Raw genomic sequence first — 15,817 nt, 5'->3', positions numbered from 1 at the left:
ATGATAATGCTGTAGGCATGGCAGTTTGGGCAGGGCACCAGTTGCAAGACATTTCGGCAGGGCAATAGGTAGGTTGCATTTGTCGGTGCGAGTTGCTTCTTGGTTGCCACTTATGGCCGGTCACACGACTTCTGTCAATTGCCGGTGTGAATGCACACTAAAAGAGAACGGATTTTACAATGGACTGTGACTGTGCGACACTGTGTACCGTGTGATGTTGTATATCATTGTGTGTGACGGTGTGACACTTTGATAGACTATGTGTGAAAGTCACACGAAGACAGTCTCCGTTCCTTCTTTCCTTTTCTCAAATTTTTGATACACCTATTCTCTTTCCCCGGTCACTCTCTCTCTGAGCCATGTGCTCTATGCCCGATGTTGTCTGTGCAGTGGTGGTGAAGACGCAGAGTTCCGTCACGGACAAGGTCAAGAACCGGCTCGAGCAGTTGGATGACTTCGAAGAGGTGAGTCTCTCGTCTTGTAAATGTGTGAACGTCCACATCTCGATGTCCGCTCCAAGTCGAGTCTTTGACCTCAAAGTGTGTCATGCAGTCCAGACGCAATTTCTCTTTTTGCGGAAGGAAAAGAATAGACAAAGCTGCGAATGTTCTCTGTGATCTGTATCTTTGTTTGTTTTTTTGATGATTCTAGGTCTTGTAGTGAGCCATCGAAGATGCAATTAAATGCGCAGAAGCGCCAAAGCAGTGTTTTGCCCTGAGAGTCCTCCGCCCCCTTGCTTGGTGCAGGGTTCGGTGCGGGAGATGTTGAACCTGTCACAACAGGAGTACACCACACGCATCGAGGAGCTGCATCAGGCCCTACGCCAAGCGTGGGACCAGGACCAGCGTGTCCGCGCACTGAAGATAGCCATTCAGGTACCTGCCTGTCCGTGCAGTGGTGTACTGATGATTTGTACTTTGATGTACGGCGATTCACCACTACCACAACTACCGTGTCACTGCGGCCACATCACCACTTCTGCTGCGCCACCTATGCAGCAGGAGAATCTTGAAGTTTTACACTTTTCCTGGAAAGACTATAGTTTGCATTCTGCCCAAGTTTCATGTAAAGTGATCATCCGCAATAAGTTATAAGCATGTTTAGAAACTTTCAAATTCGTTTTTCTCTCTTTTTTTTTTCTCTCTTTTTTCGCTCTTATGCTATATTTATTGTGCATAATGTTGTGCATTATGCACAAAATTATTGTGCATAATGTGACTCCACCTCAGCCAAATTTTGTGTGCATACGCACAAGGATGTGTAGAAGGGAAATATATCTAGGTTTTATTGTAATTTGCAGAAATTTTGGTCATGTTAATCATAGAAATAGTCACAATAGTTCTCGATAACTATAGTCCAAATTGAAAATTGTTTTTATATAATAAACGTGAACAAAAGTGATTTTAAAGCTTTCTTGCAATTATTTGTTTACAAGGAGCAGTGTAGGTTATTTAACACTTTGCGAGGCCTGGTGGGAAGCTCAAACGTACTGAAGCTCAAAACAAGAGACCCTACTTTTCTGGCTTCCTAGAAGTACAGAAAAATAAGCAGATAAAATATTGAGTAACTAAAATCATATTTGAAAATGGGAGAATAAATCCTATATTTTGCATAAATTGCACCCAATTTGCTTAATCATTAGCGAAAAGGGATCTCTGAGGCGCATCTCCTCTTAGGAGACATGACAAGCATTACTGGCAAAAGTATTTCTTTGCGGCTGTTGTATCAGTTACCATGATGCACCTATGCATAAGGGTAGTTGACCTGTTACCTGGAAGTTGTTTGCACTTAAGCACGTTTAAAGTTTAACACTTCAAAAGTCGGAAACTTTTCATACAAGACTTTTCACGCATTAAAGTGTGTCTTGATTGGCCAACGATTGCATGCCTACAACTTTGATAGGAATGGGAATAGCTTTATTTACAGAAAAAAAAAAGGGGGGGGGGGGGGGGGGGGAAGCAGACAATGTTGCAGTGTTAAAATCACCACTGCAATGGCCAGCTTGCAGAAGATACCCATGTGAGAGAAGGTTTGTGAACATGAGGCCATGTCTCTTGCAGCTCCTAGGCATCAAACCATCACATTGTTAGGAGGGCTTTTAGCACAAAAGCATGAAAATATTGAAGTTGAGATTTTTGCATAGTTACTCGTTCTGGGATACGGAGCAGGGAGCTGGTGCAAGATGCTATTTTCACATCGTGTATTTTGTATTGTGCGTTATAACGCGTGTGGGCGATGATGTAGACCCACTGTGCTCTCAAAAGCAAACTGTGATATGGCGACCCGTGTGCATACTGATGCAGTGCTCAAAACTTCTGGTGGACACGTCGGTGGTGCAGTTCTACCCGAGCAAGTTTGTCTTGATCACCGACATCCTGGACAACTTTGGTGAGCCCTGGTGGTGAAACACCATGATGAGTGGTTTCTATTCTGTGCGCACCTGATTATTTGAGGCCATCGAGTTGAGATTTTCAGGTGCATGATGGTACATTTGACTTCTGTTAGTGCAACCTTGATGACACGTGCTTGGTCTAAATTCCTTGGCGCTCAAATCGAGGGGTGAGCTTAGCACGTGTGGGCTCCTTTTCGGACTTTCAAACACTGCTGAATCTGCAGGCAGGTAGAATTAACTGATGTTGAATCAGTGGAAGCTATCTGCACACTTGACGAACTTTACTTTGCAACAAATGTACAGTGGTCAGGGAGTTCAGACAAGGGTTGAAATTGCAGCACAATGTTCTTGTTCTTTTGACAAGTGTGCACTGCACTCTCACCAGGCAGTGCTGTTTTCTCTTGGAGCAAAAGTACATTGAAAGATATGAAAAATGTTGTCTTTGGGCTGATACCTCATGTGCAGGCCAGTTGGTGTACCAGCGGATCCACTCCAAGGCTGAGTACCTCAAGCCTGGAAGCAAGGCGCCCGTCCCACTGCCTGGTTAGTTGCACTCAGATGTGGCTCTTGAAGAGGAGTATAAAAACTCAATTGAGGAAAACCAAGTGAGCTGGCAGTGTAATGTTAGTACAGATACCTAGGCTGACTTGTAAATGCTCACATTATCAAAACCACTGTGCCATGCGTGTAGCGAAGCCTCTCTCTCTCTGTTTTTTTTTTTCCAATACGACCATTCTTCTTTTGCTTTACTTCTGCATCGTGAAATATGGTGCTATGGATATTTCAAGGTCAGGTCTCTCCTCTTTACGATGGTTCCAAAATGGCGGCACAGCGTCAATGGAAAATTGCGTGCTCCGCGGTGCGATGGCACCACCCAACGCCCAATTTGCTACCTGTCTTTTGTTGACAGCGCACCAGAAAAAATGTGATTTTCTCAACTTCTGCGTCACTTAAAAAAAAAATATATATATATATATATATATATATATATTTCTCCAAGTGATGAAGGAACACCCGAGGATCGCGAAAATAAGAAGAATCAGGAATTTAGACCAGTCAACCGAAGCGGTGGGTGGTAAACCGGGGTGGTAAACCGGAGTGGTGAGCAGAATTTTCACCCCTGCCCGCCATGGGGCAGCGGTGGAAACCCTGCTGTCATGGTAACATTCATTTGGGTCATCAAAAAAGTTACAATTATTCAGAAAGGTTCCGACATGACAGCTGTCGCCAGTAAAGGGATGAAGACAAACCGGAGGTTTACTAACCAGCCTATATTAGTAGTACTGCACAGTGCTATGCTAGGCCACTTGTGTAGCTTTCTCCTTTTCCTGTACATCGTATCTTTCGTTTCTGATGTGACATGCTGGTGTGGCCATTTGCTGATTCAAAGTTACAAACAGCATGAGACTCGCAGGGTGGAACAGGTTTTATATACTTTCTATGTGGCGCAAGCATATGTGCAGAGGAGCTTAGTGCCAACGTAATTTTTGCAGTTTTCTTCATGCACAGCCTAAGAGATGCGGAGAAAGTGTCTGGCTTTCACTCGATGTGCACAGTATTGAAACTAAAATGGTGGATGCATGGCACAATCCACGCATGGTTTCGTGTATGACCAAATGAAGCAACAACTGTGTTCAAGTTTTCTGCACGCATTAGCATGTTCCAAGTTTCTAATGCATTCCTATAGTCAGAGCGGCCATCATTCCAACACATCACATGTCTTGTGGCTGCTTGAGATTGTTGGTTCGACATTGTGTCAATTCATTGTGCAGAAAAACAGATGGACTGAAGAAAAAGACTACAGAGGAGCTGCAGGCTAGCACTTTGTCTGTCGTCCCTTTTCTTCTGTCCGTCGGTGTTATTTCTGCACTACGAATCGTTATTGCACGTTGTATTGGATGCCACATCATACCATCCATCTCCTGTTTAAGAAGAGCTGTGCGGTTTGAGAAAACCACACAGTGGTTTGTGTGGTGTGTGCTTCATGCAGTTTTGTTTCTGTGCATGACAGTGCGTTTATTCGGGAGAGTGGCTCTCGTGTGCAGCGGACTTCACACCGGACCAGGTGCCCGAGTCGGCGAAGGAGACCTGCCGCAACTGGTTTTTCAAGATAGCCTCGGTGCGGGAGCTCATCCCTCGCTTCTATGTTGAGACGGCCATCCTTCGCTGCTGCAGCTTCCTCACCCGCAGGTCAGCTCTGCCGCACGCAGGCCGCTTTGCTGCGAATCAAAATATCCGATTTTGTTGGTGATTGTAAATTACTTATTTTACATTGAATGCCATGAATTCATAGGAGTATGTGCAGGTGCTACCAGGTGAGGATACGTGGGCATCTAAAATGTGTTATCGTAGAAAAAAATCATGAGCCATTCCACTCTGTGAAGGTGGATGACCAGCAAAGCTGTTTATCATACGACACAGAAGTGACACAGAATGGGGAGGCATATAGTCCAAACTCCTGAGGAGCAGCGCACCTATGAAGAGCGACAGCAGGGACAGAGACGAGAATGCAATTGTCGCCGGGAGTGCGCACTACATGCAGCCTGGCCTCCCCATTACGATGAGAGAAGAAAAGTGAAATTCAAAATGGAGAACGGCACCTTCTCTTATATACATCGTGCTACAGTGCTGCCACCCCGGGAGAGTGGCAGGAAACTAAGCACGCAAGCGGTTGGAATGCCGACAAAGAGAGGGCAGTGCGAACGTAGACATGGCCGACGTGGGTTGGCCTTTTGGGCTAAGATCTGATCGTATCTGTTGTTACCCTTGTTCTTGGGACCTCTTTGGGTGCCAGGTGTGACAAGGGTAGTTCAAGGGCACGTTACAGGTCCCGGAGCCCAGCACTCGTCCACAATGGTATGTGCCATTGTGCTTGGACCCTTTCTGCACTATCACCAGGATTGGACCACATTTTTGCACACGCACACAAAAAATGCACCGAAGCCTAGCTGTAAACAACTTCGCTGTAAAAACCAGCGCAGTGAACAAGGGGGGAGGAGATGTAATAAAATTGTCGTTTTGGCACTCAAGTTCTTATGCTTCAGTGCCTCGTCACTGGTGGCCTAACCTTTCACTGCTGATGCAGTTCATGTACTCCTGTGTCCGATTTGTATGTTTTGGAGTCGGTGTTGTGTACCTAGTAATTTTCTCAGCCATCTGGATTAAGGTAAAGCTGCTTTTTCGTTAATTTGGTTTGGAGTATGCTCAGAAGATGAGTGAAATAAGTGGAGTATTCATAATTTGAAGTTGCATAGGGTTCTTTTTTAAAAAACAGCTTTGAAGCTAAGGCTAATTGTTCTGTAACTTCTTTCTGTCAGTTCTTTCTGCTATACCTTCGCTGTCTGTTCGCTGTTTCATCGTTCTGCAACACAACAGTTATAGCCCCGTTTTCTTGACTTTGCACTTCCATGTTATAGTTATTTTGTCATAAGATTAACCATCACTTTTTTTAGTCTGTGCACTGTTGACTGTGTCCTGCCTTTGGTCTATCTTGTAGAAGTTGTGTTCCAGCAACCAGCCCAAACTTTCTATGCAAGCCCTACTCGGTCTAGCTCCTTATTTAGGTCACACGGGCACTGTAGAGCTTTCAAGTGTACCCATGTGCCTCGGTGCTACAAACCTTAGAGGTACATCGGTGCAGAACATGACACACACCGTGATGGGGGGAAAAAATTAAAAAAAAAAGGCAGAGTGCTTGATTGGGTTTTCCATGCCTGTAAACTCCACCAAATTTCTATAAACTGTACCAACTTAGGCTCGTTTCTGGTTTTACAAATGATGTTGTGTCAAGTTTTATGAAAAATGCATTCTTCTCACTAGAACATTTTGCTTGTCAGTCTCCAAATCTCTATTTGGTATAATTAAGATGGCGAAAGGGCGCCAGAGAGGTACAGTCAAACCTCGATATAAAGAACCTCGATTTAACGAAATTCACGATGTAACGAACTATATTTATTTCCCCAGCTTAGTTCTATTGAATTAATGAAACTTTGATGTAACGATATTCTCAATATAATGAAGTTTTTCGATACAAGTACAACTTCGTTATATTGAGGTTTGACTGTACTTGCTTCAGGAACAGAAGTTCCTGAAGCAGCCGAAATTAGCAACAGCCACGCCGCTGAAGAAAGTTGCCGGGATCTAAAAACGATGGGCTGCTTTTCAGTCTCTGCAGTTCCAAGTTTGCTATTTGCTGCTGCTAATGCGCTGCATCTTAAGCTAAACTATTTTTAATAAAGTGTGCACACCTTTCGATCGTATCCCACGATCGAAAGGTGTGCGCTTAGAGTAAGCTTGTCGGCGACTCTGAAATTCAACAAAATTATGTTTTTTTCTTTGTTTTTTTCTCATTCAAACTCGCTTTTTCTGATTGCCCAATAATTTGAAAAATATTGCAGCGCCTTTTGTGTAAGAAAAATTTATTGTTGGCTGTATTTATTCCCAATAAGAGATATAATTTTAATATAACGAAATTTCACTGTAATGAAGCAAATTGCCGATTTTACAGTCTTTGTTATATCGAGAATTAACTGTAAGAGGTTCTTGCAGTAAGTACTATGGCTTTCTTTTTTTTGTGTGTGTTTGTGTTCCAGGGAATACTCAGGGGTGCTGCTTCGGCTGACGGGCACAATCTGTGGCATTGGTGATCCCTTGGTAGCCGCTTACGCGCGGTGCTATCTCTGCAGGGTAGGTTGCCTCGTCTGCGGCTTTGTCTCTGGCTTTAGCTGGACACTACTGAGTGCTGCTTATTGTCCTGCTCAGGTTGGCATGTCTGTCGCCCCAGAGGTCCACGAGCACGTCCTCGAGAATTTCTGGCAGTTCCTTCTCACATATCCTCAGGTGAGAGGTTGAGAAGCAGTTTTCCAGATGCACATACTTCACTGAGGCATAGTGTGAAGCGGCATCATCGCAAACCGAAACGGCTTTTGGAATGAGCCAGTAACACCTTACGCTGTAAAAACTCTGCTAACAGCTCTAACACATGCTTGAGAAAGCGGACTTCTCAAAAAAAAAAAAAAGTTTTTGAATACAAACAAACAGTTCATTTGCTCTCATCCACCAACCTGTACCCCGATGGGATGTACAGCTCTGATAGGACCAGTTTCAGGAGCTGTGGTGAGGCCTGTCGTATTCCCCAAGCTTCGCCGTCAGGCACATTTCTTCGGGCATCCCATCAAATGGGTCGTTACTCCATCGTGTGCCTTGTCCAGCTGTTTCGCTCTCTGCAGCACCAGATGCATGACACTGCTTCCTTCTGCTTCCCTGTGCAGCTGGAGCGCCCAGTGGTGCAGCAGCTGCTGAGGCAGCAGAAGCTGGACCTCTCCACCTACCTGACCCTGTACTGCCCAGCGCTGGACTGGATCCTGCAGTGCGTTGCCCACGGGGCCTCCGAGGACCTGCTGGACCAGGTGCTGGCACGCTGCAAGGCGCAGTGCAACAGTGCCCTGCTGCTCAACTCCATCATGACCGCCTTCCGGCCCGAGTTTGTGGCCAATCGGGCCCTCGAGTTCGTCAGCCTCATGAGGGACTGCGACGATGCCTCGTTCCCCAAGGTGTGTGTGTGCGGACTGCTGTGCTTTTATGAGAAAGAGAGAGGAATATTCTCATTGCCCGTAGAAGTGTGTTGAGGCCTGTTCTACATGTCCATGCATCCTGCATGCTCCTGCCAAAGTAGGATTACCCGCGCAGTGCTCAAGAGCGTCTGCGTGTGCCAGCAAGGTGACGACCAAAGCATGTCAGCTGGACATGCATATCTGTAGATAAACAATTAACAGCAGCTTGGCTTTGCTCGAACTGTGACTGGGTGCTCGCATGTTGTGTCTATGACATTCAGGAAGAATTACAAAAAAAAAAGCTAGGTTATTTAGAAGCGATCTGTGATGAAATATCCAGACCTGCTGCGATTTGTCAGTAGCACAGCAGCAGGTCAGGATTAGCGCAGCTGAATGCAAAATAAGAGAGGAGCTATCCACATGTCAGCGACCTTAGACCTTGCCTGACGGTACCAGCTCCGCCAGCTGCGTCGTGTCGCTGGAGTATAGGTGTCGGTTGTTCACCAGCGGTGATGTCACTGATTCTGATGTGCGCATGTATTACGTTCGAGTATAACCTGTCCTTAAATGGCACCCGCAGCTGCTCATGGAGTGCTGACCACTAGGTGCTTGCGTCATCTGCCTAGGTGCTATTTAAAGGCTGCCGATAAGAAAATTTACCATGCCTGCAGCTTTATCAGGATTGCTTGAATAGTGTATAGTACTCATTTGTAACCAATTCAGCCAGTGTGGAATTTTGTCCCGTTTGGCCTCTAATTGTGCCCTCTTTTCATGTTTGCCAGCATGTGCTGCTGCGCACGCTGGGGCTGTGCCTAGTGTTGGCCGACCCACCCGAGGACCAGCGCGTACAAGTGCTCAACCAGGCATGGAAGGCCATCGCCAAGCTGCGCAGCCCTGCCGTGAGTCTCAGTGCAGGCACTGGCCTGTGCTGCACTGCCCCATCGTAATTCCATTACCGACAGAAAACCAACTGCGCGTGCACAGCTTTTGTCATAAGTTTCGAAGCCATTGTATGCTTGACTCAACCTACTGCTGCCAGGCCTGTGTCGAGGTATTATAGAACTTTCACCCTCGTCACTGTCTGCCATCTTCACTTGGTTATTGATGTGGACCAGCTTACGTGTACTGTCCCTGTCAAAAGTTTGGACGCCACTGTGTACGTGACAGAGCCTGTTGTAGGGCCTGTACTGACACCCATACGGAACTTTCCTTCCTCCAAAGATGGCTAGTTTAGATTAGCTAGCTAGCTAGACATACAGATAGACTGATTGTAGGAAATGGAGCGATACACTCAATCACAATGCATAGTTGGAACATTCGGATTATGTACAGGCGCGGCCACTGCTAGCGGGAACACGGGAGCCCATGGCAGCGCTCCGCGGAGCGCCACGATTGGCGCCTCGGGAAGTCTTGCCAGACGACTCATCATAGCAGACGACTTGCCGGGGTTTTCGGCAATCGCTTTGATTGCGCCTGCTCCGGAAGACTTCATGAGGCACCAGTGGTGGTGCACTCCGCGGAGTGATGCCACAGGTGCCTCCAGTGTTCCCTCTAGCCGTGGCCGCACCTGTACATCGGTACACGAAAACTCCAGTTACTCGTAAATCGTGGACTATCACTGCCAAACATGGCAATCAAGAGAATAGCACACACTAAGTGTGCGCGCTGTCTTCGTTGTCTTTGTCACTGAAGCCGCTGCGCCTAGGAAATAGGTGCCCGCCTCCTAATGAGGAAGTTGGGTTGTGACGGCAGAGAAAATGTAGGCTTCTTCGCAGGTGAAGTGGACTCTACGATGCCGAGGCACAGGTTGGAAGGCATCAGTGGCAGTGTTTCTGTGTGCTTCTGTGTGTGGCTTAGGAATTTGACGGGGCCGTTGTAGGGCAGTTGTATAACGTAGCGCCGACTGCGTCATGGCGTAAGAAGACGTGTGCAGTCAATAAGGTGCGGGCTGACAAACGTGTTCCGACGAGATGAGCGAACAGGTGGCAGAAACGATGGTGTCCGTCTTTGTTTGAAGCCGAATTGTGTATAGTCGGTGATGCCAATAGATGCAGGTGGTGACGTCGTGCCATAGAATACGTCGGGTAAAACTAGTGCTGAAAACAAGTTCTGCCATAAAAAATAGATGCCCACTACAGGATATATAAATTGACAAAGTGGTGCCCTCCAATGTATGTACTAAGCTTCATAGTGTTAAATGTGTTCCTGAAACCCTGCCTTGAGTCCAGGAATCAAGCTTGTCATTACTCGCAGAGTACTTTGAGACTGGACAATGATTACCTACATTCCATTATATAATGCAACACATTTTTATTTTTTTTTCAATAGGGCATCACATTTAAAAATAGCTCCTTCCAAGCGTGATTTAGTTTCCTTGAGTCATCAGCAAAGGTGGCACCACAAATGTTCGCATAGGCTTTTATTGTAGCAAATTCTGTGCTGTGATCTTGGAGGTTTTGCCACACCCGTATAAATTGTCTGTACAGGCCAACGGAGGGAGCTAAGTCCAGACTATGCCTCCTGGTGGGCATGGAAGGCAACAAACGAAGGTCATTCGTGGCACAGTAATTGAGAAACTGACAGTAACTTAGGAGTGTTTATTGCAACTGCAATGAGGTGACCTGGCTCCTTGAATGGGCACCCATATGTGCTTCTATTGCTGCTGTGTGTTTACAGCAGTGGTGTTTCATTGCAGGACTATCTGAGCTGCGTCGAGGTGTGGATCGAGTTCCCCTGCAAGCACTTCACGGTGAGAGCACACACTCTTTTGAAATTCTATTTAGTTGGTTACTTGGCACTCTCATTGACCACTCAGCTTAGAAAAGCTTGGGTGACTCTTGGCACTTTTAAGCACAATCAAATCAAAGAGTAGATGGGAATACAGTTAAATCTCGATATAACACACTCCAGTATAATGAAATCCTCAATGTAACGCAGCATGCAACTTTTCATAACTTCATGTTGACCTCAATATAATGAAGAGTTAAATGTTATGAAATCTCACGACTGCCTGACTGGGTGCCTTGTGGTGACAAGGTGCCTTGTAACTGTCTTGGTCTCCTTGCTTGTCCTTCGTGTTCTCGGGCACGTGTTCTCGGGCACTCTTTGTGGTCAGTCACAAGTATGACGGAGGGAAACAGTTGCAGTTAAACCTTGATATAACGAACTTCAACATAACGAAATCCTCGATATAACCAAGCATGACGAGCATGGGTTGTGTTGACACATATAGGCGAGATGTCTGGTCCTTATCTCGCGAAAGTGACTGGATCACCGAAAGTGAATGACTGAGAATATCGCCCCTATACTTGTGAGCTCCTTCTGACAGTCAACACCCCGCCGTGCACGCAGGTGCGCGAGGTGGACATCCTGCTGGGTGCCCTGGTGCGTCACCTGGTGCCCGACCGAGCGTACGAGCAGCACCCTCAGCAGCTGGCACGGATCGTTGAGCGGCTGCTGCAGCATGTCACCGACTTCGGCCGGCTCTGCGCCATGGAGCACTTCCTGCCCCTGCTGGACCTGCTGCCTCGCGAAGGAGACGCCCGGGTCCGGGGTTGCAAGGCCGTCATGGCCGCCTTTCTCACCCAGCAGCGGGAGCCCACCCGCGACCCCGTGGTGCTGCACGCGCTGATGCACGTCGGGCAAGCCCTGCACGCCTCTCTCAACGCGCTCGCCCTGGAGGACGAGCGTCGTCACATCGGACAGCTGCTGTGCGGCTTCCTGCAGCGGGTCGGCTTCGGGCGCGACTTCGAGCAGCAGCTGGCCTTCTACGTGGACGCCCGTGCCGCGTTCAGCGCGCTCGACCCCGTGCTCGTGCAACTGGTGCAGGTGCTTGTTGTTCTCACCTTAGAGAAATTCAACTTGAGTCTCACTGCCTTCTGGAAAATGGCGTGTGGCATTGACCAAAAATCTGACGACATTGTCACATAGTAGTGGTGCTGAAAAACCCAAGATACTGAATAAAGTGTGCGAGTTAACAATCTAACTCTTCATTGGGCGAACTTGTGCCCCAGGAGGCAAACGACGCTCCAATTGCAGTGATAGTTGCGAGCATGGTTGTTGAATCTAATTTGCAAGTCAAATCTGTCCTCTGTTTATATGCATATAATCATACATTCCTGAGTAATTGCCAGCGCTCGTGAATATTCAGGAATGTACACCACTTTGCGTCATAAACAGTCCGATTAGACAATGTCTCCTTCATTGTAGAATACACCCTTTTCATGAGTTAGCTTTCTTGCGAGGCAGTTGGCCCAACTAATGGTGGCGTAGTCATTTTTGCAAACAGTGCGTGCAAGCACATGTGTTACGACATGAAAAAATGTAGATGGGGCTCTTGTGATGAAACCATGCACAAGAGACAAGCCCCAGCATGCCCATCTAGTGCTTTGTCTCCATTTGTACAATGACCAGTGTACGGGTGCATGACCATATGCACGTTTGTGTCGGGTGTGCTTTGTCACGGCGTTAGACTAAGGTCATGATTACTGATTGTTTCCGAATGGTACCCTACGGAGAAGAGGCTGCAGTATTTTGTGTCTTTCGTGTATAGATGTGTCGACCTCTGACCTTGTATAGAAAGGTTTGCATGCATGTGACAGCACTTTTATCGCATCCCGCCACTCACTTTATGCACCTACCACGTTAGCTTAGTACTAAGGCTATGGTGTCATGCTGCTAAGCTCGGGGTCACGGGTTCAATCCAAGGCCATGGCAGCCGCATTTCATGGGGGATGAAATCCAAAAACACTCGTGTACTTAGATTTAGGTGCACGATAAAGAACCCCAGGTGGTCAAAATCATTCTGGAACTCCCACTATGTCATGCCTTTTTATTGGATTGTGGCTTTGGCACGTAAAAGCCAGCATTGAATCGATTTGGATTATGCAGGATGTGAACCTGCTGGCTATGCGCACTCGTCAGGTGGTCAAGGGCCATCACACCCGCAAGACAGCTGCCTTTGTTCGGGTATGACACTCTTTCTTTGTCCTCCTTTGTTTTTTTTTGCAGGCATGGCTCATGAGGCATGTTTGCTCTTGCTAACAATTTGAACGATACAGCGTGGTGTATTGGGGCAGGGACGAGACGAAATAATGGACAAAAACAGTTAGGGAATATTTGTGTGTTACAATAAAGTATGGTCAAGCCTGGTTTTAATCAGCTAGTTCGCGTGATGAGAATAGTTCGATACATGAAGTAAATAATATATTTGACCGAAGGTATTGTGAACTTACGTGATGTGTTCATTACTCGCTGGCTTGATATCTACAGCTGGCAAACAAGCACGAGCAGAATATGCCGCTTAGGAGAGAAAAGCTGGTTGCATGTGGTAAACGCCACTTGCTGTAAATGCCACTTGCGAGTGGTATATATTCAGGAAAACAAGTCGGTAAGCCGTGCTCGTGCTTGTGGAAGTGCTTAACCTCGCTGACTGCCTCCACATTTGCCTTCTCTGCTGTGCACACTTGCAGGCGTGTGCAGCCTACTGCTTCATCACGATCCCGTCCCTGAGCAGCGTGCAGTCACGCCTGGAGCTCTACCTTCTCTCGGGACAGACGGCATATCTCAACCAGTGCCTCTCGCAAGGTGACCACCTTTTAATTTTTTTTTTTTTTTCTGAGCAAACTTGGAAACTGTCTCTGAGGAAGAAGGGCAAGAAGGGTCAATTTCACTATTATCAACCCTGCAGCTTTGGCAAGATCGCCGCAGTACTGTATGCTACTCATTTACGACCACTTTTAAGCCAAAGTGAAATTTCGTTGAAGTTGGCCCTTGACACGAGATAAAGTATAGGTAATGTTGAAGATCGCTGGGTGATGCCTTCGTCCTGCAGCGGATATGAGACAGTCTGACGATGACATGAACGACTTTGTAGGCGATGCCTTCCTGCAAGCGGCCATTGAGCTCCTTCCAGAGCTGCCGCCCTTCGTGGAGCCCGAAGGGGGTGGCAGTACGGCAGCACAGCGAACGAGCACCGAGCCATTCCTGGTGTCATACGCGAGCAGCCTGCTGTCGACGCTGCTGGTTGTGCCGGACCATCCGGACCACGAGCCGGTGCGGCTGCTGCGGGGCCTGCTCCAGGTGCTGCACGAGCGGCCGGCCTCCACGTGGACCAGCTCGGGGGGCGACGGCCGGGCCCGCATCTTCCTCAACGCGCTCAACCTGCTCGTGGCGCTGGGGCAGGAGCACTATCTCTACCACTTGGATAAAGGTGTGTCTTGGTTCATGCATAGTTAAGTTCTATTGTTTTTTTTTTTTTTTCAATCTGAACAAGAATCAAATATTTAATGAGCTGACATTTATTACATCATGATGCCACTGCTACGTAAGTGAGCGAGCTACCTGTCAAATGCTGCATGATTAGAGGTGCCATGTAAACATAACTTTTCCATCTAAATTGAGACCCTGTTTGCATTCAGATTTCTCTCAGACAGGGCCATTTCGCATTGAGAAAGAGAGACAGACGTATTTATTCTCTAGAGACTCGAAAGCAGTTATGGGACATAATCCTTTTTCAAGCTGGTTTTTATTGTCTACTGGTATATTATGAACATGAAAGGCGTTTCTTAAAATTTAAATATAGTGAAATCACGATAATTCGAAATCTCTTTTAATTCGAATTGACAGATAATTTGAACTGCTCTGTTGGTCCTCTCATAGTCCTGTGTATTTGAATAGAGAAACACTCCCACGAATTTGAACTCCAAGAAGCGCACGACAGTTATTTCTAGCAAACTTTCTCACTCCCATGGACCGCTTTTCGGACAACCCCGAGCCAAAGGCTAAGGCTTGATGTGTCCCTTACTGCCGTAATGTCGTGTGGCGTAAAAATGACGAGGAAAGACACGCGGGAAGCCGAGACCGAACTGGAGCAAGCAGAGTGACACGCACCCTCCTTTCCCGTCTGGCTTAAAATTAGCAGCAAGGAGACCTTAGTATATGCTTGATCACGTTAATTGCACGCTCAAACACGTCATCTCCAACATAGGGCACAAGGAAGGATGGTGCACATCAAGCCACCACCCTTCTCATCTCACTCTCGCACTTTTTCCCTGACATCAACAGCAAATGGCATGCGAGGCGCGATCTTATCGCAGTTGGACTTTATATGGAACTTTGGCTTTCTCCGGCACATGTCAGTCGTGCTCTGATAGAGGAACGATAAGTCTTTCAATGTTAGCGCAGTGACAGTGCTGGTTTTGTACGCTGTACTGCACAATTGATCACATACTAAGTTTAAAGGGGGCTCTCTTTAGTTCAAACTCTGTTTTATTCTAACAAATTTCCAGTTCCCTTGGAATTCGAATTAACGAGATTCTACTGTACCATGGCTGGATGCCAAGAGCTGCAACTATTTCGTCCTGTTTGGTATGATGAAAACTGGATTTCATTGCCTAAACACAGGGATGAAGATGGAACCAGTACGTGTAGTGCATTGCCATGTTGCTGCTGCATCCTGGATTTTCATGCACTCTCGAGGAAGTGAACACACTTTAAGGTTGATTTCCGACCTCTGTGACAACACGGAGGTCTAGATCAAAGTAATCTCGAATTTCTTGAAAGCGGATGACAAGAATGCTAAGGTCTTGTAAAAGATTGCAGTATCAATAAATAAAATAAAAGAATTTGAGCAAACCACTTCTGTACAGTTCCCCGCACCCCGGACTTCATATCCAGGATGAATATTTGAGGAATCGTTTCCAAGTTAATTTTGGAAAAAGACTGACAGCAATGTGCAATACAGCGTAGACCGCTTATAACTTAAGTCGCCGGAGTCTCGAATATCCGCACTATAAGCGGTACCGCACTATAACCAAAGCAACTATTTTCAAGGCCCACACATATGCAAAACATGTGCACCGAGCTGCCACGC

The 15,817-nt window shown here is 46.8% G+C and overlaps 4 protein-coding genes across 5 annotated transcripts in view; 2 read left to right on the top strand and 2 right to left on the bottom strand.

Annotated features, from left to right (window-relative positions):
• The window catches only part of LOC119453156 (uncharacterized), a 53,375-nt gene that overhangs the window by 11,611 nt on the left and 25,947 nt on the right, over nt 1-15,817 (bottom strand). The gene's annotated exons all lie outside the window — the stretch shown is intronic.
• The window catches only part of LOC119453160 (NAD-dependent protein deacetylase sirtuin-7-like), a 60,843-nt gene that overhangs the window by 21,223 nt on the left and 23,803 nt on the right, over nt 1-15,817 (top strand).
• LOC119453163 (lysophosphatidylserine lipase ABHD12) overlaps nt 1-15,817 on the bottom strand; it is a 61,182-nt gene that overhangs the window by 31,225 nt on the left and 14,140 nt on the right. The window lies entirely within an intron of this gene.
• Nucleotides 1-15,817, top strand: part of LOC119453155 (VPS35 endosomal protein-sorting factor-like) — a 29,520-nt gene that overhangs the window by 7,105 nt on the left and 6,598 nt on the right. The window contains exons 5-18 of the mRNA XM_037715163.2: nt 391-464; nt 747-875; nt 2,304-2,388; nt 2,858-2,935; nt 4,438-4,582; nt 6,985-7,078; nt 7,154-7,231; nt 7,663-7,944; nt 8,727-8,843; nt 10,640-10,693; nt 11,296-11,772; nt 12,835-12,912; nt 13,416-13,530; nt 13,820-14,155. Coding sequence (XP_037571091.1) covers nt 391-464; nt 747-875; nt 2,304-2,388; nt 2,858-2,935; nt 4,438-4,582; nt 6,985-7,078; nt 7,154-7,231; nt 7,663-7,944; nt 8,727-8,843; nt 10,640-10,693; nt 11,296-11,772; nt 12,835-12,912; nt 13,416-13,530; nt 13,820-14,155 — 2,142 coding nt within the window. The remainder of the gene's footprint in view (nt 1-390; nt 465-746; nt 876-2,303; nt 2,389-2,857; nt 2,936-4,437; nt 4,583-6,984; nt 7,079-7,153; nt 7,232-7,662; nt 7,945-8,726; nt 8,844-10,639; nt 10,694-11,295; nt 11,773-12,834; nt 12,913-13,415; nt 13,531-13,819; nt 14,156-15,817) is intronic.

This window comes from Dermacentor silvarum, chromosome 5 (assembly GCF_013339745.2).
Source record: "Dermacentor silvarum isolate Dsil-2018 chromosome 5, BIME_Dsil_1.4, whole genome shotgun sequence".
Lineage (NCBI taxonomy): Eukaryota > Metazoa > Arthropoda > Arachnida > Ixodida > Ixodidae > Dermacentor > Dermacentor silvarum.
This window is presented reverse-complemented; position numbering and strand designations above follow the sequence as displayed.